Source organism: Eleginops maclovinus, chromosome 10 (genome assembly GCF_036324505.1).
Source record: "Eleginops maclovinus isolate JMC-PN-2008 ecotype Puerto Natales chromosome 10, JC_Emac_rtc_rv5, whole genome shotgun sequence".
In the NCBI taxonomy this organism is placed as follows: Eukaryota; Metazoa; Chordata; class Actinopteri; order Perciformes; family Eleginopidae; genus Eleginops; species Eleginops maclovinus.
Genome location: NC_086358.1, coordinates 7027619 through 7052540, shown reverse-complemented (window position 1 = coordinate 7052540; position 24922 = coordinate 7027619). Strand labels below are relative to the sequence as shown.

The 24922-nt window shown below is 39.8% G+C and overlaps 2 protein-coding genes across 3 annotated transcripts; one reads left to right on the top strand and one right to left on the bottom strand.

Moving 5' to 3' along the window:
- Positions 1-1116: 1116 nt before the first annotated feature.
- Positions 1117-14334, top strand: LOC134871211 (integrin alpha-X-like). Of its 2 annotated transcripts, XM_063893872.1 has the most exons (30): positions 1117-1341; positions 3388-3490; positions 3668-3771; positions 4477-4547; positions 4641-4755; positions 6179-6303; positions 6469-6614; positions 6742-6892; positions 6984-7131; positions 7324-7397; positions 7563-7680; positions 8017-8153; positions 8238-8384; positions 8475-8687; positions 8764-8897; positions 9075-9217; positions 9299-9453; positions 9566-9691; positions 9876-9949; positions 10852-10993; positions 11088-11186; positions 11269-11348; positions 11438-11524; positions 11610-11679; positions 11797-11895; positions 11986-12066; positions 12172-12282; positions 13262-13375; positions 13453-13563; positions 13760-14334. In XM_063893872.1, the coding sequence occupies exons 1-30, from the start codon at positions 1305-1307 to the stop codon at positions 13841-13843; spliced, it is 3399 nt and encodes a 1132-aa protein (XP_063749942.1). In that variant the 5' UTR covers positions 1117-1304; the 3' UTR covers positions 13844-14334. The 2 variants fall into 2 exon arrangements, with proteins under 2 accessions (XP_063749942.1, XP_063749943.1); XM_063893873.1 differs by lacking the exons at positions 1117-1341; positions 3388-3490; positions 4477-4547 and having other exon boundaries at positions 3675-3771.
- LOC134871210 (uncharacterized) lies at positions 14279-24460 on the bottom strand. Its single transcript, XM_063893871.1, is given in 26 exon segments — positions 14279-14858; positions 14970-15079; positions 15176-15441; positions 15527-15698; positions 15799-15858; positions 16245-16518; positions 16600-16745; positions 16842-17110; positions 17214-17376; positions 17881-18423; positions 18520-18788; positions 18903-19065; positions 19347-19662; positions 19744-19889; positions 19986-20254; positions 20369-20531; positions 21036-21351; positions 21433-21578; positions 21675-21943; positions 22058-22220; positions 22502-22817; positions 22899-23044; positions 23141-23409; positions 23513-23675; positions 23835-23855; positions 24409-24460. Coding segments are annotated over 26 exon segments (5457 nt in total). The 3' UTR covers positions 14279-14591.
- Between the last annotated feature and the right edge of the window lie 462 nt (positions 24461-24922).

The following is a 24922-nucleotide window of genomic DNA, read 5'->3' as shown; positions in this document are numbered from 1 at the left end:
AAGATAACTTCTATGCAATACACATGCACTCCCACACAGAGAGCATGTGACAACATTGCAAACCTGAATTTAGAAATCAGATCCAGCTCTGATCCTTGACCTTTCTTTGACCTTTCCTGATCAACCATGCTCGACCGGAAAGGGTCAACTGGCAAGCTTGGCAAAGGTTGCACATAGTTAAGTTGCAGAGCACTTTATATCTGTTTTATTTTGTCCCCTCAGATAGGTAGACACAGAGCACAAGTCACACATAAAAAAGGATGTAAGAGTATGCACTAATAACTATTTTGATCTGTCTGTGGCGAACAATGGCAGGAAAGAGAGTAATTTCCTGAACCGGCTATGGGCTGAAGAAGTTAACAGGTAATGCTATTTGAATAGAAATATATAAGCTGGGTTACATCGGTTTAGCATGCATCTGGCAGGTAGACTTTTTAGAGATTAAGTTATGAACATATTGGTTTCATTTCACAGTAACAATAGACATAAAGTCCAAATACTATCCTACCAACTCATCATCCTAGGCATTTATTACGCTGGACCACACAGTGCAGAGCAAGTTGTGCAAAAAGGAGAAATGGAAACGTTTATTTATGGGGTTGGTTTTCATAAGAAACAAACATGTACTGTGTGTGCATTGACCTTAGCCATGATAGGCAATATAAGGAATTCAAAATTGCACGTTACATGATGTGAAATGTAACTTCCTCCTCTGTTCATGCTGCATGAAAAATATTATAGACCACAGCCCTGTTAGAAAGAAGGAACAGGCGGTCTTGCTAGTATGGGTGGCTACTGTGGAAGTGAGAAAAACCACAGTTTCATGGTGTGAAAAAAAACACTATCCATGTCTCTTTATGTCAAGGAATTTAGCAGCACACTTAAGGACAGGGTTTGGTTGTAATGCTTTATTTTAATTGTTATTCCTTGCATCCAAATAAGGATAATTACATTAAACACTTACAAATTAAATAATAAAATAAAGATGTAATCCTCTAGAAGTGTTTAGGTTGGAGCTTCGTCTGGCTATTGATTGGATCAAATGAAACAGTGCAAACAAGTAGAAACATACAGTGTGCTTATATCTTTTTATGCTGCAACGCCCCTTGCACAAGAGTTCCTCTAAGTGGCTGCCTTAGACCCAAGCTGTCATCCTGTGATTTCTGCATTTTGGTTTCGACATCCCCCCCGACATTTTCAGTGGCACAAATATTCACTTGATAGCAAGAAAGCAACAAAAAGTCTTCGATAAATGTGTATGAGCTCAGAGATCACTCATTTAGTGTTTCCTTGGGAATAACACAATGGACTGGATTGTTTTGACAACAATACTTTTGTCAGGTAAGACAAGTTTATACTTTCTGATTGTGTGTCTCTGTACAGGTACAGAAAATTAAGAGACCACTTCAGCGTTGTAATTTTCTATTGTTTATTATTTATTAAGTACGTCTTTGAGTTTAATTAGTATTGGGTTTTTTTGTATTGTATTTTAAACTACTGACAATTTCTCTCTGTATTGGAAACATTTGCAGTGGTCTCTTAATTTTTTCCGGGTCTGTATATGTCCAGCTGTTAAAACAATCCTATCATTTAACGCAAAGTTATGTTCCTACAGCATGATGAAATCATAGTAACTTATTATCATAAAGTTATAGTATTTATGTTATTATTAAAAATGAACCAGGCAAAAATGATGAATACCTGTTACATAAATAAAGGGCAACATTAATAGTTTTTATTTTCATTATCTATGAATCTTCTGTTTATTCTCTAGATTAACTAATCATTTCATCTAGAAAATGGCTGTGCAAAATGCCCATCCCAGTTCCTAAAAATCTACAGTTGTGTCTTTGAATGTCTTCTTTTGTTATTCCAACACCCAAAGATATTTATTTGATGATAGACAAAAGAGCAATCATGAAATCCCCACATGTAAGAGGCTACAAAGCAGCATTTTCTGCAATTTGTTATACTTTTACCAACAAGTCGGACATTATCGATTTATACATTTATAAAATTATCATGACTAGGGGGAGGGGGGAGGGTTGAGATAAAAGGTATACATTCATATATGCCTTTAATCTAAAATACCCCAAAAGAAATTCACTAAAGCAGGTTAAACAGAAGCTTTAACTTCAGTCCAGCTCAATAAGGAACAAAAATAAATCCACCAGTCAAAATGTCCAAGCAACGTATCCAATCGTTAAAACTGAAGTTATAAGTTAGTCAGGAGGGCATGAGAAGCAGGAGAAGACATAATATAAGCAAATTAATAGAAAATATGTAATAAAATGTGCAATTAAAACACAGTTCACATCCTAAATATCGTATTCTCTGCGGGAGGTAGAAGGGCTACTTCCTGCTGCCACCTTAATGACAGCTTCTGCTTCTGAGGGTTCATTAAGAGACTTCAGTATATATTAATTGAGCTACAATTAAAAGCATTTTAACTCACTAAATTCAAAGTCAAAAGTTGAAGACTGCAGTTATCTTGCTAAAGTGATACTGGTCACAAGAAAAAGCAGAACCTGAGGGTGTCTGATGATGGTGAGTTCAGTCTGTTAAAAAGTATATTTATAGAAGTTTTGACAACAAGACTGTGGTGTTATTTTGTCAGACTTTTGAATGTACCTAATAATTGAGATGTAAGTGTTTGCTAGAGGTTAAACACATACGTAAGATCCGGGAAAAGTCGGTGAGTTAAATTAGTAAACCTCATGTTATGTCCAAAAAAGGACACAAAGGAAGACTTCACTTGTGAAACGCACATCATTGGGAGTCAGGAAATGTAACATGAAGGATCAAAATAAAAGACCTCCTTCATTGCCATATATGTAGTGTCAGTTATTTGTATTTATTTTAAACAGTATTGATCTACAATTTAAGGTTCTCTATAAAATGTGACAACACACACAATTATTTCTGACACTGACACTCCCTGGTGGTTTTGTTTGTGAACATGGCAGACATCAATCCCCATCACTAATACATTTAGGCCATAAAGGCAGCAGAGCTTTGGTCAAGGACCTCAACTTAATCAAGTCAAGTTGAAGACTAGGTCCAGTCGAATCTGAGTGAGAGCAAATCGAGTCCAAGCGTCCTGACAATGCTCTTCCTTTGATTTCATGCATAACCACACGCACAAAGTGGGGATCACAGCTTATTATGGTTAATGAAGGCAAAACAGACAAACTAGTTGCAACACCTGTATAAATAGAAAAATTTAACAATAAAAAATGAAGTCAATGGCCAAAAATAGTTCCTCATTATGCACCCAAGACTCAGACAAGTCAAGTTTCTATTAGCTATCAATATATGCAAAACAAGTGTCATATAAAAAGTCACATAAACACTCTGAATCCGTTTTATTTCCTTCTCATTTCTCAGTGTTAAAAGATGCACTTTGTTTCAATATCGATCCTGTGGCTTGGAAGACCCTGACGTACTCTTACGAAGGTTTTGGATACCAGGTGGTGCAGAGGCCATCAGAGTAAGTTAAAGCACAGATGTTGTTGTGGAACATGGATTTATAAAGATAGAACGGGTACTGGCATCTAAATCATGTGTGTATCTCACACTAATGGTAAATCATAAGTAGCATTTCCCGCTTCTCTTTTATTTGGCTAAAAATGCTCATTCACATGGCTGTCTGCTTGTGTTTCCTCAGCCTACTGGTGAGTGCTCCTCTTCAACAATATTCGCCCACAAAAAGGGGGCAAATATTTAAATGCTCCGCCGAAACTGAATTATGCAGTGCCCTAAAAGTTTCAGGTAAGAATCTATGCAAACGTTTCATCAATATTAAACTCAAGTATAAATGATATATATATATATATATATATGTATATAAAACGATTCTGATTGCCTGTTTTCACAAACGAATCACAAGCAACAAAAGGTTGGTTATTAAATCTCAAAAGCAGTTTTTTTATTCAGTTTTTCCGAAAAAGATGAAGTTATCAAAAGTAGAATGTGAGAGACAGTTTTTTTCTTGATACTGAGGAAGTTTTGCCTGGTCTTAATGGCACAAACCTGATTCCATAAAGAAAAGCTTATGAGGATTACTTGATAAATATGTGTGTTGACTTAAGTGGTCAACATATTAAGCTGCAGTGGTAGTGCTAAAAACATAACTCTACATATTCCTACAACAGTTTTGTTTTTCCATATTTTAAGACTTATTGGGTGAGATAAGATTTATTTTCTGCTTAACATTTTCAATAACAGTTACAAAGAGATGAGATAATTGCCGTGGTCATGAGAGTTTTAGGAGCAGAAACACTGTGGGACATAGCTGTACACGTTTAGGTAACAGGAAGAGCAAATTGGACAATGCTGATTTCAACTCCAAACTTCCTTGTTGCAGGGAAGAACAAGGAAGTATTTGAACTGTGGGAGCTGAGGTTTGTAGTTGTGACTGAGACCGTTGTTGTGTTGCTGAATAAAATAGTTCCAACATGGTTTTTTTCAATGCAGTGCCAGAAATTGCAGTCAACATGTCCCTTGGTTTGACAATGTCCAATGATCCATCCACACAAAACACTTTGGTGAGCCAGTGAACTGTCTTTCTCCCCCTTAAATCTTTTTTCAACTACGATAGAAACACAATACTCATTAATCAGGACTTTGTCTCTTTTCAGGCATGTGGACCAACCATCCCCAGAGACTGCAAAAGCATCACCTTGTACAGCGGTATGTGCATGCAGATAGACCGATCTGATCAAATTACAGGTCCTGTACCTTCTACTGAGAAAGGTAAATATTGCATAGAGATACATAAAATAAAATATTACAGCTCATAACTGCACACAACATGATTAATGTTATCTGCATATTAAAATAAAAGTGAAAACAAAACAAACTCTATATTGTGACGTATCGTATGGCTGCAGCATCCAGTTATAGTACCCGTCACGTGGTATGCTAGGAAACTCTGACAAACTTTACGCATTACAATACCACACCACAGCACCTATACTGGTACTATTGCAGAGAAACCATTCTACTAAACTGGAAAAACTGAAAGCAACTCACCATCTCACAGTGATCAAATCCTTTGATAGGCCTACAGCAGGTAACACTAAAGCTTGGTATTTGTCTACCGGAAGCTTTAATGGACAGCCTTTCTTTTTGGGGCACAAGCCACATCTTTACCAAACTGAAACTAAACTATTTTTATCCACATAACGTCAAGATCCGTGTTTTCTGTCTGTTTCCTGTTTTATTTTTAAAAATGTTTTCCCTCCGTTGTGTCATGTGTAGTTTTACTTCCTGTCTTTTGGTTTTCCTTCCTTCCTTGATTGTTTCATTGTTGTCACCTGTTGCCCTCATGTTTCTTCCTCCCCTCCCCAGCTGTGGCTGTGATTAGCGTATTTGTATTTAGTCCTGCTTTCTCTTGTGTTCTTTGTCAGTTCGTTATCGTCCTTCATGTGTTTTTCATGTCGTGGATTTTCACAAACTTTGTATCTTTGTAAAACAGCTTTTGGAATAAAGTTCACCTTTGGTTTGTAGCTATACCTGCCTCCCTTTGTTGCTGCACTTGGGTCCTATTTCCCCCACCCTTGACACATAAACGATTTGGGTCATTGCCATCTGTCTTTGGTTAAAACAGAAACAACTGGAGCTAATGTCAGCCTTTAGCTTGCAGCCCCTAAATCCTGCTTCCACGCAGGAAAAACCGATTTTATTAATAAAAATAATGGATTAATCAGTTTTACTCATTGGTTTGTTTTGGAGAGGAGAACTCTGCACATATTAAAGCTTCTGGTAAAAACCTCCTGAACATTGAAATATGAAGTAATCCTAAACAGGAGAATCTCCGAAATGACTTCCATGATCAGCTTCCAAGCTTTCGTTAATGTTTTGAGTGAGAGGCTCCTAGTGGCAGAAAATTACAGTGGCCAACCTCTAAGCGGTTGACCAATCACAACAGAGTCAGCCAGCTAACCAATCAGAGCAAACTGCGCACTGGTTTCAGACAGAGGGTGATGCAGGCATACAGGCAGTATGGAGAAAATAAAGAGCTATTTGAATATTAAAGCATGAAAACATGACACAGTAGAGACACTAAATACAAATATGAAACCTGAACATTTAGAAATAGGGCCCCATTAAAGGTCCAAAATCCGCATTTTGTGTGCATTTATCAAACTTAAATCTGTTTAAATCTTTTCGACAGAGTGCCGATCAGCAGATATAGCATTTCTGTTGGATGGTTCAGGCAGCGTCAGTAGATCGGACTTCCATTTAATGAAGACTTTTGTGAAAAATGTTGTCCGCTCACTCCTGCCACTTGACACAAGGGTAATATATATGTCCATGTGACACAATTCAAGAATTCCTTTTATTTTTGAATAAAAGTGATCAATTCTTATTGGTTAAAATTACATTAAAATTCAAGTAATGACTGTGATATTTACAGAATTCAAAATAGATTTTCCTTCATTGTTGTTTTTCCTATTTTCACAGTTTGCTATAGCCCAGTTCTCCGCAGAACCTCAAGTCCATTACTACTTCAATGATTTCTTATCTGGAGAATCATGGGAATCTAAAGTTGACAGAATTACACAACTCAGAGGTTCAACTTTCACAGCTAAAGCCATCAAGTTTGTGGTGTAAGTGTCATCATTATTGTATTTAAGTTTTTCAGAATTCATTTTCTTTAAATGTTAAAATGTATTGGATGTGTCAAAGCATCACAAAATGCAAAGGTGCATTGAAATTGCGTCTTTCTTTCCACAGCAATAATGTTTTTACAAGAACAGAAGGTTCCAGACCCAATGTGAAAAAGGTCTTGATAGTCATCACCGATGGAGCATCAAACGACCGGAATTTTCTCCCATCTTCAGCAGCATTTGCCGAGAGACACAGTATTGTTCGATTTGCTATTGGAGTAAGTTCTGTAGTTCCACTTAGGGGTTAAGCCGCTGATCCACTCTGTGGCACAGCACAATATCTCAAACCTTTGTTTTTAACATCTCTAGGTGGGGTCCGCATTTCACGATAGTGGCGCAAAAAATGAACTGGAAACCATTTCATCTTCTCCCACTGAAAATGTTTTTCGAGTGGAGAACTTTGACGCACTTGAAAAAATAAGGGAGACGCTGCAGGCCAAACTCTTTGCTATTGAAGGTATAGTTATTGTGAAAATGTCGATGACAATTCAACCTGCATGCAATTTTAGTCAAAGCATTGAAGTTATTTTTTTTCATTGAATCTGCACTTTTCAATTACACTGTATATAAGTAGGTATTAGGACATGACCATTGTAGAATGTTACCGCGAGACATCATTGTGCCTATTAATGTATTAATGCCATTACAGGATCGCAAACAGGTGGAGAGTCATTGAAAATGGAAATGGCTCAAGAGGGATTCAGTGCAGTTTATGTTCCTGGGGTAATAAAAAAGCACACTTGAAATTCACTGGACAATGCAAACATGTAGAGAAACAAGTCTTTGTATCGGCGTAGGTTGATAGAATATGTATCAGGTTTTTTTTGGGACACACTTGTAGCGGAATGTTTATTTGGAAAGCCTGTTTAACACCTGTTTGAATTATAGGGGTTTCAGATCGGTATGGTTGGGGCTAATGTGTGGAAGGGAGGCTACCTGCAATACTTGAGCACAAACCAGGAGACATTTTCATTTCAGGCCGATATAGAGGAAGACAGTTACGTGGGTAAGATAAATAAATATAAACACACATATATATAAACACAGATGTCAAATGAACATCTGCTCCACTGCAAATATTTGTCCTCTCTCTGAATTTCTAAGTTATTATTTACTATGGTTGTTGTTCAAAAAGCAATATCAGTCAGAAAAAGTGTATTAGGTTTAAACAAATGTATTAAGGGAAGATGACAATAAAGTATTATTTAAATATCAACATCTTTTTTAAATAATGTTATGTGTGCATATTTCTTTTTGTGCAGTGGTAGTTTAAAAGATAAACAAAGATCTGCAAAAATAGGCCGTTGTTCTTAGACTATTGACTAATGAGCTTTGATTATAGGGTACTCCATGGCTGTTGCTAAAACGACAACAGGCACATTGACAATTATTGGTGCTCCAAGATATAAACACAGAGGAGTTGTGAGGGTTGTTGTCAACAACTGGAACTACAAAAAGATTGACCCCTTTCCATGGCAGGTATGTGCTTATATAAAAAAATATCTGACAGTCGTAAAAGGGAAGCAATTTCTTCTTTTATGTACGTATTGGTTGCTTTCACAGTTTCAGATTGGTGAATATTTTGGGGCCGTTGTTTGTGCGATGGACATGAATCAAGACAGCTACTCTGACCTTATCCTCATCTCCGCCCCAATGTACATTGACTCTGATAGAGTGGGAAGGGTTTACGTGTGCACCGTATCTCGTTTGGTAAATGACAGTTTCATCTGGTGCCATTGAATTCATCTGTTTCTTTAAGTACAATGCAAACATTGACACTCATCCCTATATTTCTACCAGGATGTTGAGTGTCACTTAGATTCTCCATCAGTACTGAGAGGGGATGCATCTCAAAGAGGAAGGTTTGGGTCTTCCCTAGCTGTACTGCCAGATCTGAACACAGATGGTTTTAGTGATTTGGCGGTTGGAGCGCCTTTGGAGAACGACGGTCAAGGCAGCATCTACATTTTCCACGGCGAAGGTGGAATAAGGATTAGCTCTTCCTACACACAGGTGAGCGAGAAACATGACCCAGTATTTGTGGCTTCAACAATTCCAAAAGCTAAACAAAACATTTCCATTTATATAGAGAATCGCTGGCTCTGAAGTCAAGAAAGGACTCAAGTTCTTCGGCATGTCGATCAGTCAGTCGTCTTTTGACCAAAGTAGGGACAGTCTGCCTGATTTAGCGGTGGGTTCAAAGGGCAGTGTTGTCCTACTTAGGTAAGTGTAATTCTGCTGCAAAGATTCATTATAAGCCTCTTTGTACTAATTTTAGCTCTTCACCAGAGCTAAAATTAATGGTTTTTATCAGGCAGTTAAGATATGTCTTTGTTTTCTTGCTGGACTATTGAACAGAAAGTTATCCAACTATGTTTTCCTTCTCATTACATTTCTCAGATCAAAACCTATAGTCATGGTTGAAGCTAAAGTGTCGTTCAGCCCAAACCAAATCCCTACTCAAAACTCCGACTGCTCAAAACCTTTGGAAGTCACAGCTAAAATCTGCTTCATCATGATAAATCTCTCTTTAGTAGAAAAAGGTATCACATACTCCCCATTGTAATGCATTTAAATGACTGTAAACATGGATAACATCTAAATTAAACTCTGATTGTTTCCAGCTGGTGCAAATATTAATTTTGTTTTAACACTGGATGCCACACGCAAAGTCCCAAACAACCGAGCTTACATTAGCGGGAAACAACGAGAGGCTTCTAGAGATATTACTCTCGACTTGACTCGGCAGATTTGCACGGACATTAAATTCTTCGTTGAAGTGAGTTGTTAGAAATACAAAATGCTGACAAATGCCATGTAGGATGCCTATGAGTTCATCCCTTGCTGCATTGGAGCAAAAACGATTTCATAATAGTGCCTTCTTCCTGCAGTCTTGCCCAGAAGATTCTCTCAATGTGCTGGACAATGAACTCAAATTTACCTTTGAAGGAAAGCCTTCTGCCCAAAAGCTCAGTCCGAGTCTCGCCCTGCAGGCTCAGACGACAAGGTTTCATCGCGTGAGTAAAGTGCTTGCTAATAAGGTCTCCATTGTCTGTCAGAATATTACTTTAACAATGCTTCAGCGTGTCATGCCTTCTCAACACAAATAATTCAATTGTTATTTAATTTTTTTGCCTGACTTTTAAATGTTGTGTCTGATCTGTCTAAACAAACTGTTTTACTTCATTCTCTCTTCCACAGTTAGGGTTCGAGATCGACTGCGGCACGGACAATGTGTGTATAGATACAATGAAATTGGACTTGAACTTTAACAAGTGAGTCACAAAAGTAAAGCCTGACTTGGGTGTGGGGTCACATGCAAACTAACTGATCAGCATGTTGTTTTGTTTCAATTTGTGTCTTATTTTTGGGTTCAACACAGCAGAGTAAGAGGCAGAGATATTTCACATGTTCTTTATTGAAAGAAAATATGAATGGAAATAATGGATGTCTTCTCTAGTTGCGTAATAAATAATAATAGAGGATTTATCGTAATGACTTTGATGATCCCCTGACTTTTCATGTACCACCATTAACAGGTCAAAGTTAAACACTATATGGAGTCACACCAGAATTTGTACAGACATCAATGGTTACCAGATGTACTCTAATGACCGTCCCTTTAGCACCATCTTGAGGCTTTTACTTGAATGCCTCAATGACAAGATGAAATGTAATCATCTCTGTGATCCAAAGACTTTTCTTCTAGCGCCATCTTCAGATCAAATTGCAAAACATATTTTATTTTATCCTAACAGCAATCCAATGTGCTGTCCTGTGTGTTTTGTGCTAACTAGAACATGTTCGCAAGGTTATATCCAAAATGAGATGGTAACCACAATGATGCACGCTATTATTGCTGTGTCTCAGCTTCACAGAGCTATGTACTCTTGGCTGCTTCACACACCATACTTCTTTCCTTTTTAATGTAGCTGCCTGTACTACTGTGGAATGCAGTATACATAGAAATGTGTCTTACCACGCCCCTTGAGTTTCTTGAAACCTCTTGGGTCAGAATAGCCAGAAAAGAATGCTGCACACTGCAAAATGCAACCAGATGCAGAATGACATCCTGGTATTTTTGGCATGCTGCATTTCAAATATCATGTTTTGGGACATACAGTATGATTTTTGGAACGCACACTTAGTTTTTCTTACCTCTACATTTATCTGTCAGCTCAACTGAGGTCAAAGTTGGCATCGATGAACTTGTAGAAGTCACTGTCTCCGTGGAGAACAGCGGGGAAAACGCCTATAACAGCCACGTCTTTCTCACATACCCAGCTGGACTCTCCTTTAGGAAGTTTAAGATTCTGCAGGTAAGGCATCAAAATCAAATCTGCTTCATTTAAATCTCCGGTCATGCCATTCTCACTTTACTGAGCCATTTTCTTCAATTTGTTTGAACTACAGGGAAGAATTGAGTGCAACTCCTTGGACAGTGAAGACGGTTTAACACGAGGAAAAACAGACTGCACAATTGACAAGCCTATTTTGAAGAGCAACGCTAAGGTTTGTCTTTTGGACAGAAGGATATCTTCTCACTGCTAGAGAGACAGAAAAGGCAATCTGATCTTAATTCATGTCATTTTAGGTCCTATTCATCGTCTCCTATGGGTTCGAGACCAATAGTCATCTTGAAAGGAGGATTTTTATCTCTGCAAATGCTACCAGGTACTGCTGAGCTGCATAATAAGCAAAACAATAGGCAAGTGTGCATTAGTGCTTTTACCATTTGAACATATATTCTTCCCTTTCTTTAGTGGGAATACGCAGCACTCCAGCTCAAGTGAACTCTACCAAAGAAAAGAGATCGATGTGAAGTACAGCATTTTTGCTACAATTGAAAGGTTTGTGTTGTTCCTTGTGAAACTAAAGACAATATTTTTAAAAACTGGCATTTCATTCCCTAATATATATCAAATGTCCGTTTAGTTTACTCCGCTACAGCAACTTCTCTCATGGAAAGAATGATTTGAAGACACCGTTGAATCAATTCATTGTGGTAAAAATATTTTATAATTATATAAGTTTCCTTCATAAATTTTATCCAGACCTTGCCTTAGTGCTCATCACAACGGTGTAATGACTACCACTGCTTTCTATTCTGATCTTCTTTTAGGTTACAAATGATATCAGAGCGCTGAATCTCACTGTGGTGATCAAGGTGCCGGTGAAGCTCGGAGATAAAGACATCTGGGTGGATCCAGGCAGTTTGCAGGTAACGTGGAAACTTCCTTTTCTTGAACCCCCAAACATCTCTCAAATAAAGATTATTTTATGCAACTAAAGCATCATGAATCGGCTCCAGATTCCAGCCTGCCAAAGACACCACGTTGAAAAACCCTCTGTCACCGATTTTGTTGCCAAGATACAGAAAAACAAGTTGGTGGTAAGCATGCGCTACGAGTTTATAGAAGGTTGAACATACAGTCCACTTTCCACTGGAGTTTGCAGCAGCTTTCTCTGCTTTCTGATTTGATTTATTTACCAACAGGACTGCTCGGTGGCTCACTGCAGAGTGTTCAAGTGCAGTCAGTTCATGGGAAGACTGGAGAGCAGAAAGTACTACATTTCTGCAAACCTTAGTTCGGCATGGATAGAGCAGGTAATAATGTGAATGTCATGTAATGTGAATAATAATAAACGCACTGACTTCTTTTTTAAGTGCTGCATTTGAATGTACAGTGGAAACATCTTATAGTATCACATCTGTCCAGGTATAGAAGAGGATCACTAAAAGCAGAGCATTATTAATGAAAAGAAAATGGTATTCCTCATGCTGATCAAGTACTGCACTTAAGTACAATTTGAAGTATTTGTACTTGAGTATTTCAATTTTACTTTCTACTTCTCCCCCACTACAATTCAGAGGTAAATGGTGTACTCCACTACATTTATTTAATACATATAGTTTGTTCACAGATTTGGATTAATGATGCACAATGTTTCACCTGGAGTAAATTCTCAAGCTACCCTGCAGTATACAAAGTCATTAAAACACATTAATGCATCAAAAATTATATTTATTAAACATATCATACATATTATTCTGAAATGGACCAATTTGCAAAATTAGTACTTTTGGCAGTAAAGTATATTTTGATGCCAATACTTTTGTACTTTTACTTGAGTAATATTTTGAAGGCAGGACTTGTACAAGTATTCCCACTTTCTGGTACTTCTACTTTAAGATCTGAGTACTTCTTCCACCGCTACATTTATGAAATGAATAAGAACTAAGATGGATAGTTTCACTATTAAGTTTGTTATGTTACGAATGCTTTTTAAATCACCATACACATTAAACTACTGTACCGTGTATAAATATCGTTTAATATACGTCTAATGTAAGTGTAATGAGGGTAGTGCGGATAAGCTAAAAGATAGGCAGGTAAGTTGTTTCTATGCATGTCTTTCAATTCTTGATGGGTTTGATAATGGTGTTATTTCCATATGTGAAAATATTCAAAACGTAAAACAATATTTGATTATTGAACTGCATAGCTGTTGCTGGATATAATGAGGTAAAATTATTCCGCATTAGTATTTTACTAAACATGTCCCCCCCCCCGCCCCTCCAACAGATTGGACTTCAATCTGCCAAATTCCTCTTGACCAGTACAGCCATGCTGGAGTACGACAGAGACCAGTACATATTCTTTACGTCGGGGTTTAATAACAACCCTCCTGTTCACAAGGTGACTAGCAATTTTTTTTTTTTTTACTCATGTGTGTTTTAAACAAGCTTGAATTTAATCCACATTTCCCTTCTCAGATTGTGGCAGAGGTAGAATTGTATGCAGAACCAGACTTCACCAAAGAGATCGTGGGAGGATCCCTGGGAGGCTTGGCTCTACTGGCTTTAATCACAGCTGGCCTGTATAAGGTGAGACCCTGAAACATTTCAGTCTATCATGCAATTTTAAGAACGCAATCAGGCCATTTTGAGTAGCGGTATTGTGTGCACATTTAAAATAAATACACTGGATTTACATTTAAAAATATTTGACATTATTCTCTCATCTAGTCATTCATTGGCATTGCATCTTTTTCATGTAACATTCTTTGTTTCGTATTTTCAGGCTGGATTTTTCAAGAGCAAATACAAGGAAATGATGAACGAGGGTGCAGAAGATCCTGGTGCTGGAGAAGGCGCACCAGAATAAGAAATATTACATCAGTGAATGTCCCACAGAGACCCACTGTTTTAGTTCTAATACATCCCTGATATTGAGCATGCTGATTGCAGCTGAGCGCAAAACAACCAAACTCTTCCAAACTGTATGTGTGAGTTTCCGAAAACCTCCACAATTCAATATTTGCATGAGATTGCATTTGAGATTTTTTTTGTGGCACCACAGGTTTTATGAAATTATATATTTAGATATGCAATTAAAGTCAAGGTTTACTTTATATGTTTTCAGCTACCACCATAACTTCCACTTATTTTTGCTATGCTGTCGCTATTGTTCATTTCTATAATTTCTTGTACTTTAAAAACAACAACATTATGATCCACATATATTGTACTGTAAAACTGCTGAAATTGAAATTGCAATATTGATCAAACTATTCAAAATGTATGTAAAGAGACATTTTTAATGCTTCATCATTATTTATTATGCATGTTATTAAAATGTATTTTTACTTGTCTTAACATTTGTAAAACTCATACATGACCCGTCATCACATTTTCATGTACAAAGACACTAGAGGTAAAGCGGCATATAGAATGAATTAGAACTTGGAAGATGTCCTTCATTTGACCGGATTCAGTGAGGTAGGTTGTTAAAAAATACATTTCCCTGTATCCAAATACTGCAAAATATATTTTCTGATATAAACATATTAACTTCTCTGGACAAGTGATTCGGATATCTTTTATGTGCAATAATGAACGACTTCACAACAGACCTAACATCCTGACACCAGAAACAGTGAGATAATGGGGACAGCGAGACAGAGGAGTAAGGAAATTGAGAAACCTGCTGCATTTCCTGTTGCAGCTGCTGCTGGAGACGGCATGTCGTCAACAGTCTCCTTTAAGAAAGAGCTGAATCTTGAAGCTTTGGCAAAGACCTGGAGATCAGAGCGGACTGATTTATTTCCACTCGTCGATACCACGGCCACCTGGAACCAAGAGGAGTCTGACTTGCAGAACAGAGGGCCGCCCTGATCCCCCTTCAAAAAAGAAAAACAGGAATCATCATCAGTGGGATCCTGCAAACACCTGACCAATTACAGGGAAAACAGATTCTTAGAAACATTGCTAAATCCGAAAATTCTATTTACCTTTTGAAGGTTCATGGCGTAAGTGCAAATGTTGTCAGGATCAGAACCAGTTCCACAGCTTGCCACTTGAGTTTCAATACCCCGAAGGCCTGAGTCGGCTTTATGAGTTTCTGAAAAAATGAATTTATTGTTGTATTTGATGAACATAAAGATCTACTGAATAATACAGATTTTCAAGTGAGCTAAAAAGCATGATAAAAGCTTACCTCCGCTCCTGCTGCCCATATCCCGGCCTGCCACCCAGCATCGAGTTCCAACGGGGAAGCTTCGGGCTTTACTTATGTCCATACACACAGGCTGGATAAAATGTCCTGTGCTGGCTCGCTTTGTCAGCTTCAGCAATGCAATATTTGAGCTCATAAATCCACTCAGTTTAATTCTCTTAACACCCCGAGTCATCACAAACTCTTCAGTGCCATTCACTAGGCGTGGGCCCAGCAACACTCTCCACTCACGCTCATCGGGATTTGAGCTGTCAGGAGGAATAAGACCAACATATTGAACTTTTCACTGCTAAATGTAACTTTTTCAAACCAAAAAACTGCTTTAATACTTACGTGGAGAAGCACTGGGCAGAAGTGAGGACGAAGTTTTTAGATATCAGGGTTCCTCCACATGTGTAGACCCCATTTTTGTAGAGACTAACCATCCAGGGCCAAATCCCTCCAGGTACAAGACCACGGTCACCAGCTGCATGACTGTTCATCGAAGCTTTGCCACACACTGATGCTATATGAGAACAATAGTGGAAAATAACGCAATTTAAATTCCAACCAGATTTTTGTGTACTATACATTTATTTAATTCTATATTTTTTCAGGGCACTCACATCCAGAAGTGGTTACAGTTTCGGTTGTAGTACGGGTTGTTGTGGAAGTTATGGTGGTAGCTGAAAACATATAAAGTAAACCTTGACTTTAATTGCATATCTAAATATATAATTTCATAAAACCTGTGGTGCCCAAAAAAAAATCTCAAATGCAATCTCATCCAAATATTGAATTGTGGAGGTTTCTGAAATACCGGAAAGATTACAATTTTTCTTGCAGTGCTTTGACTCATCTTTGGTAAAGTTGGCTATATGTGGGCTAGAGACACATATGATCTAACATTTTGGCTAAATTACTTGTTAAAGCGTGATATGTAAGTCAAACAAAAAACCCCTTTGACCTGTAAGGTCTCCCCATAACAGGTATACAATATAATCATACAAATTACAGACACTTAATTAAAATTGACGTGACTTGGTTAAAAAGCCTGAGAAACACAATTTACATTTAGCACTTTCTATGGATCCTGGAGCAGTGACAGGAGGAGGTGGCAGGCCAGGACAGGTGTAGCTGTTATCAGCATCCAGCCCACTGGAGCTGAACTGGACAAAGCCTGGCTTATCAGACTTGATGTGGGAGTTGATCCAAGACTGGTAGTTGGACACTCTGGCGTAGACTCCCGGAAGATTGGGCCGAGCACAGCCATAACCAAAACTAACAATTCCAGACTGGACCCAGACGGAGCCCTGCTGGTTCACCATTGGACCGCCTGAGTCACCCTGAGAACATTTGAAGGAGACGTCTAAGCATTTCCTAAACACAATTTACCAATAAGTGACGGATTCAAAGAAGCAGCGTACCTGACATGAGTCTTTGCCTCCTGCCAGAAGACCAGCACAGATCATGTTGTCTGTGATTGTACCGACTCCATTGAGACAGTTACACTGTCTGTTTCCCAGAACTGGCACCTCCACTTCCTGAAGGGTTTCAGGGAAAGGTAATGGCTCTGAGAGAGAAATAACAAGAGAGATAACTGACAAATCCATCTACTGTTTGTAAAGACAATGAAAGCAAACTTTTTGTCAGCAACAAGCAGACTCACCTCCCTCCTGGACTGCACCCCAGCCAGTGACCCAGCTATCAGTGCCGCTGTTGAATACACTGTCACCGGCAGCCAGACACACAGGTCTGATGTAGTCTGTGAATTGGACTGGTGATGAGAGTCTGAGCAGAGCAATGTCATTGTTGCTGGTGACACTGTCATAAGCGGGGTGTAACACTATCTCAGCAACAGTGCTGGACTCTTCATTTGGGTTACTGCCCTCCAGGTTCTGACGGCCGAGAGAAACCCGCCATCTAGACGTACTCACACTGAAGTAAAAATGACAGAACATTTAATTGGTTTTAGGGAAAACATGGACTAAAAGACTAAGACACTGAACATTATATATGTCATTACTTTGCTGTAACCCACCTGGAGAAGCAGTGAGCAGCAGACATCACCCACTCTCTGTTGATGAGGGATCCACCACAAACATGGCTGCCAAATCTCTGCAGACTAACCTGCCAGGGCCAACTTCCAGCTGGAGCGTCTTCACCTCCAACTATCCTGGTGTTCAGGGGAGTGATGCCACACACTGCAAAGAGGAAGGCATGTGTAAAAATAACAGTACCAAACAAACTGATGAACTGTAAAGTTAACCAAAAAGTGAAAGCAATAACTGCAGGAAGTTTGTTGATAGCGAGGATCAACTGTACATTTTGAGCAAAATATTTTCATTTAATACTGAATCAAACCAGTCAGAGAAATCTGATCTCATGATTCTCTCTGTTTCATCAGCATTTAGCTGCAGGGATTATTGTCACATGTATTTGCACTATCCTGAAGGAAGTTTAGCATGGAGAGTGTTCTTAAAGTCCTTGGAGGGTGAGACCTTACATATATCTGAGTACTCTCTGCATAAAAACGGACACTGATATTATGCCTTTGTACAAGTTGTCCAAGAGGTAAATGAAGAGTAAATGAAAAAGGGACCTGGTCACAGCACAGATCCTACGGGCACCCTACAGTGAACACCTATTGCAGCTGATCTGTTGGAAATTGTAAGCATATTAGAAAATGCAGTATTCATGATACTCACATTCAGCACTTGTTTCTGTGGATCCTGGGTCAGTAGCAGTGTCTGGTTCTGCAGTAGTGATAGTTGCAGCAGTGACAGGAGGAGGTGGCAGACCAGGACAGGTGTAGCTGTTATCAGCATCCAGCCCACTGGAGCTGAACTGGACAAAGCCTGGCTTATCAGACTTGATGTGGGAGTTGATCCAAGACTGGTAGTTGGACACTCTGGCGTAGACTCCCGGAAGATTGGGCCGAGCACAGCCATAACCAAAACTAACAATTCCAGACTGGACCCAGACGGAGCCCTGCTGGTTCACCATTGGACCTCCTGAGTCACCCTGAGAACATTTGAAGGAGAAATCTAAGCATTTCCTAAACACAATTTAACAACAAGTGACGGATTCAAAGAAGCAGCGTACCTGACATGAGTCTTTGCCTCCTGCCAGAAGACCAGCACAGATCATGTTGTCTGTGATTGTACCGACCCCATTGAGACAGTTACACTGTCTGTTTCCCAGAACTGGCACCTCCACTTCCTGAAGGGTTTCAGGGAACGGTAATGGCTCTGAGAGAGAAATAACAAGAGAGATAACTGACAAATCCATCTACTGTTTGTAAAGACAATGAAAGCAAACTTTTTGTCAGCAACAAGCAGACTCACCTCCCTCCTGGACTGCACCCCAGCCAGTGACCCAGCTATCAGTGCCGCTGTTGAATACACTGTCACCGGCAGCCAGACACACAGGTCTGATGTAGTCTGTGAATTGGACTGGTGATGAGAGTCTGAGCAGAGCAATGTCATTGTTGCTGGTGACACTGTCATAAGCGGGGTGTAACACTATCTCAGCAACAGTGCTGGACTCTTCATTTGGGTTACTGCCCTCCAGGTTCTGACGGCCGAGAGAAACCCGCCATCTAGACGTACTCACACTGAAGTAAAAATGACAGAACATTTAATTGGTTTTAGGGAAAACATGGATTCAAAGTATAACCATAGACTAAGACACTGAACATTATATATGTCATTACTTTGCTGTAACCCACCTGGAGAAGCAGTGAGCAGCAGACATCACCCACTCTCTGTTGATGAGGGATCCACCACAAACATGGCTGCCAAATCTCTGCAGACTAACCTGCCAGGGCCAACTTCCAGCTGGAGCGTCTTCACCTCCAACTATCCTGGTGTTCAGGGGAGTGATGCCACACACTGCAAGCAAAAATGTTGCAACAAATGTATTTAGAGTTTTGTCATGCTTAGTCCAATAACATATTTGTATTAATGATGGACATTACAAAGGACTCTGAGCTGCACTGATTGCAAACATGTAAGTTCAGTAACAAATGAAAAGTAAACCTAATGATCATGTTCATTATTTAAAACCTGTGAGTGTATCTTTATTCTTTTCTTTTTCTCACTTTGTTGTCTCCTAAAAGCAGGACCATAAAAGACATGTATATTCTGACCACTGCAGTATTCATGATACTCACATTCAGCACTTGTTTCTGTGGATCCTGGGTCAGTAGCAGTGTCTGGTTCTGCAGTAGTAATAGTTGCAGCAGTGACAGGAGGAGGTGGCAGACCAGGACAGGTGTAGCTGTTATCAGCATCCAGTCCACTGGAGCTGAACTGGACAAAGCCTGGCTTATCAGACTTGATGTGGGAGTTGATCCAAGACTGGTAGTTGGACACTCTGGCGTAGACTCCCGGAAGATTGGGCCGAGCACAGCCATAACCAAAACTAACAATTCCAGACTGGACCCAGACAGAGCCCTGCTGGTTCACCATTGGACCTCCTGAGTCACCCTGAGAACATTTGAAGGAGACGTCTAAGCATTTCCTAAACACAATTTAACAACAAATGACGGATTCAAAGAAGCAGCGTACCTGACATGAGTCTTTGCCTCCTGCCAGAAGACCAGCACAGATCATGTTGTCTGTGATTGTACCGACTCCATTGAGACAGTTACACTGTCTGTTTCCCAGAACTGGCACCTCCACTTCCTGAAGGGTTTCAGGGAACGGTAATGGCTCTGAGAGAGAAATAACAAGAGAGATAACTGACAAATCCATCTACTGTTTGTAAAGACAATGAAAGCATACTTTTTGTCAGCAACAAGCAGACTCACCTCCCTCCTGGACTGCACCCCAGCCAGTGACCCAGCTATCAGTGCCGCTGTTGAACACACTGTCACCGGCAGCCAGACACACAGGTCTGATGTAGTCTGTGAATTGGACTGGTGATGAGAGTCTGAGCAGAGCAATGTCGTTGTTGCTGGTGACACTGTCATAAGCGGGGTGTAACACTATCTCAGCAACAGTGCTGGACTCTTCATTTGGGTTACTGCCCTCCAGGTTCTGACGGCCGAGAGAAACCCGCCATCTAGACGTACTCACACTGAAGTAAAAATGACAGAACATTTAGCTGGTTTTAGGGAAAACATGGATTCAAAGTATAACCATAGACTAAGACACTGAACATTATATATGTCATTACTTTGCTGTAACCCACCTGGAGAAGCAGTGAGCAGCAGACATCACCCACTCTCTGTTGATGAGGGATCCACCACAAACATGGCTGCCAAATCTCTGCAGACTAACCTGCCAGGGCCAACTTCCAGCTGGAGCGTCTTCACCTCCAACTATCCTGGTGTTCAGGGGAGTGATGCCACACACTGCAAAGAGGAAGGCATGTGTAAAAATAACAGTACCAAACAAACTGATGAACTGTAAAGTTAACCAAAAAGTGAAAGCAATAACTGCAGGAAGTTTGTTGATAGCGAGGATCAACTGTACATTTTGAGCAAAATATTTTCATTTAATACTGAATCAAACCAGTCAGAGAAATCTGATCTCATGATTCTCTCTGTTTCATCAGCATTTAGCTGCAGGGATTATTGTCACATGTATTTGCACTATCCTGAAGGAAGTTTAGCATGGAGAGTGTTCTTAAAGTCCTTGGAGGGTGAGACCTTACATATATCTGAGTACTCTCTGCATAAAAACGGACACTGATATTATGCCTTTGTACAAGTTGTCCAAGAGGTAAATGAAGAGTAAATGAAAAAAGGACCTGGTCACAGCACAGATCCTACGGGCACCCTACAGTGAACACCTATTGCAGCTGATCTGCTGGAAATTGTAAGCATATTAGAAAATGCAGTATTCATGATACTCACATTCAGCACTTGTTTCTGTGGATCCTGGGTCAGTAGCAGTGTCTGGTTCTGCAGTAGTGATAGTTGCAGCAGTGACAGGAGGAGGTGGCAGACCAGGACAGGTGTAGCTGTTATCAGCATCCAGCCCACTGGAGCTGAACTGGACAAAGCCTGGCTTATCAGACTTGATGTGGGAGTTGATCCAAGACTGGTAGTTGGACACTCTGGCGTAGACTCCCGGAAGATTGGGCCGAGCACAGCCATAACCAAAACTAACAATTCCAGACTGGACCCAGACGGAGCCCTGCTGGTTCACCATTGGACCTCCTGAGTCACCCTGAGAACATTTGAAGGAGACATCTAAGCATTTCCTAAACACAATTTAACAACAAGTGACGGATTCAAAGAAGCAGCATACCTGACATGAGTCTTTGCCTCCTGCCAGAAGACCAGCACAGATCATGTTGTCTGTGATTGTACCGACCCCATTGAGACAGTTACACTGTCTGTTTCCCAGAACTGGCACCTCCACTTCTTGAAGGGTTTCAGGGAACGGTAATGGCTCTGAGAGAGAAATAACAAGAGAGATAACTGACAAATCCATCTACTGTTTGTAAAGACAATGAAAACAAACTTTTTGTCAGCAACAAGCAGACTCACCTCCCTCCTGGACTGCACCCCAGCCAGTGACCCAGCTATCAGTGCCGCTGTTGAACACACTGTCACCGGCTGCCAGACACACAGGTCTGATGTAGTCTGTGAATTGGACTGGTGATGAGAGTCTGAGCAGAGCAATGTCATTGTTGCTGGTGACACTGTCATAAGCGGGGTGTAACACTATCTCAGCAACAGTGCTGGACTCTTCATTTGGGTTACTGCCCTCCAGGTTCTGACGTCCAAGAGAAACCCGCCATCTAGACGTACTCACACTGAAGTAAAAATGACAGAACATTTAATTGGTTTTAGGGAAAACATGGATTCAAAGTATAACCATAGACTAAGACACTGAACATTATATATGTCATTACTTTGCTGTAACCCACCTGGAGAAGCAGTGAGCAGCAGACATCACCCACTCTCTGTTGATGAGGGATCCACCACAAACATGGCTGCCAAATCTCTGCAGACTAACCTGCCAGGGCCAACTTCCAGCTGGAGCGTCTTCACCTCCAACTATCCTGGTGTTCAGGGGAGTGATGCCACACACTGCAAGCAAAAATGTTGCAACAAATGTATTTAGAGTTTTGTCTTGCTCAGTCCAATAACATAGTTGTATTAATGATTGACATTACAAAGGACTCTGAGCTGCACTGATTGCAAACATGTAAGTTAAGTAACAAATGAAAAGTAAACCTAATGATCATGTTCATTATTTAAAACCTGTGAGTGTATCTTTATTCTTTTCTTTTTCTCACTTTGTTGTCTCCTAAAAGCAGGACCATAAAAGACATGTATATTCTGACCACTGCAGTGTTCATGATACTCACATTCAGCACTTGTTTCTGTGGATCCTGGGTCAGTAGCAGTGTCTGGTTCTGCAGTAGTAATAGTTGCAGCAGTGACAGGAGGAGGTGGCAGACCAGGACAGGTGTAGCTGTTATCAGCATCCAGCCCACTGGAGCTGAACTGGACAAAGCCTGGCTTATCAGACTTGATGTGGGAGTTTATCCAAGACTGGTAGTTGGACACTCTGGCGTAGACTCCCGGAAGATCGGGCCGAGCACAGCCATAACCAAAACTAACAATTCCAGACTGGACCCAGACGGAGCCCTGCTGGTTCACCATTGGACCTCCTGAGTCACCCTGAGAAAATTTGAAGGAGACGTCTAAGCATTTCCCAAACACAATTTAACAACAAGTGACGGATTCAAAAAAGCAGCATACCTGACATGAGTCTTTGCCTCCTGCCAGAAGACCAGCACAGATCATGTTGTCTGTGATTGTACCGACTCCATTGAGACAGTTACACTGTCTGTTTCCCAGAACTGGCACCTCCACTTCCTGAAGGGTTTCAGGGAACGGTAATGGCTCTGAGAGAGAAATAACAAGAGAGATAACTGACAAATCCATCTACTGTTTGTAAAGACAATGAAAGCAAACTTTTTGTCAGCAACAAGCAGACTCACCTCCCTCCTGGACTGCACCCCAGCCAGTGACCCAGCTATCAGTGCCGCTGTTGAACACACTGTCACCGGCTGCCAGACACACAGGTCTGATGTAGTCTGTGAATTGAACTGGTGATGAGAGTCTGAGCAGAGCAATGTCATTGTTGCTGGTGACACTGTCATAAGCGGGGTGTAACACTATTTCAGCAACAGTGCTGGACTCTTCATTTGGGTTACTGCCCTCCAGGTTCTGACGTCCAAGAGAAACCCGCCATCTAGACGTACTCACACTGAAGTAAAAATGACAGAACATTTAATTGGATTTAGGGAAAACATGGACTAAAAGACTAAGACACTGAACATTATATATGTCATTACTTTGCTGTAACCCACCTGGAGAAGCAGTGAGCAGCAGACATCACCCACTCTCTGTTGATGAGGGATCCACCACAAACATGGCTGCCAAATCTCTGCAGACTAACCTGCCAGGGCCAACTTCCAGCTGGAGCGTCTTCACCTCCAACTATCCTGGGTTTGAGTGGAACAGTGCCACATACTGGAAAACAGATCAGTAATGCTATACTTTAGAAACATAGTCAGTGTCTGCATTTTTAAAAGTTAGAAAATGCAATTAGTTGAACTTTAAAAATGTCTCAAGAAGAGTAATCAAGATAATTTAACTGAGTGAATCTATATCATTCAATACTGAACTCACCATCAAGCTGAGCATGTGATTCTGAGAAAGAACAAAAAATTAATTAGTTTGATCATTTGGTGTCAAACACGCAACAAATATAATTGTCTCATGTTGTACAAAAACATCTATTTGTACCACTGTCAAATAATATATCCAAAATAAAAATTATTTTCCAGTCAGATACACTTCAGAGCTAAACTAACAAAGTTATAATAAAATGTGTAAATCTAATATCAAATTGTATAACTTACAACTTTTATTACAAAAACTATACAATGATAATTTGATGTATTAATAAAGTCCTAAGGTACGTCTCTTAATTAAAATCATTTGCCATTATTTTAAATATATTCTATTCTATTATTATATAGCACTTGAGCACACATGTTTTACAACAATCCTTTTAGTTCCAATAATCAATTTTATTGTAGGCATATCGAAATATATATACCGTCATCAGTTGAAATTAAATCCTTATAATAAATAATGGTAAGATTTCAGAAAGCCTTAAAAATCATGGTAAGAGAGAGGTAAATCCATTTGGAGACCTTTTTTTCTATTAGTGGTATTCTCATATGTAAATGTGACTTACCTGCAGTTAAAATGCAAAAAGTCAATACACAGATCCAGTTTCCCGAAGCCATTGTGTGATGACTGCTCGACTGCTGTGTGCCACTCTGTATATACTCATTTTGACATGCCACCTGAGCTATGCCCCTCCCATCAAGCATCCCCGACAACATCAAAATAAGTTGAACAGTTTCCTTGTTTGTATTGCTCAACTTTTTGTGAATAAAATACTACAAACATCCATTAGTGTCATTTTATAAATACAGAGTTTAGAGGCTACTTTCCTGACAGTAAGTCCCTTCACTGTCAGAGTTTGATCTGTGATGAGGATCTTTTATTAAATAAAAACGAGATAAAGTTCAAATGAAAATACTGGAATTTTATTTTGACATTTAAAAATATATGACATCAAACTGGATTATGAGAACTGGTTTTAAAGACAGAACTTCCCCTTTCCCAGTCCAATAGATCTCCATAGATCTTCATTACTGCTAAACTTCTTTTGTGTTCCCTTTAATTAAACTTTTTCCATCACA

Excerpts from the sequence above, each read along its gene's own strand:
- LOC134871211 (XM_063893872.1), top strand. The coding sequence starts at position 1,305 with ATGGACTGGATTGTTTTGACAACAATACTTTTGTCAG. Across the intron at positions 7,132-7,323 it reads CAAACTCTTTGCTATTGAAG|GATCGCAAACAGGTGGAGAG; the intron begins GTATAGTTATTG and ends ATGCCATTACAG. Across the intron at positions 7,398-7,562 it reads GTGCAGTTTATGTTCCTGGG|GGGTTTCAGATCGGTATGGT; the intron begins GTAATAAAAAAG and ends TTTGAATTATAG.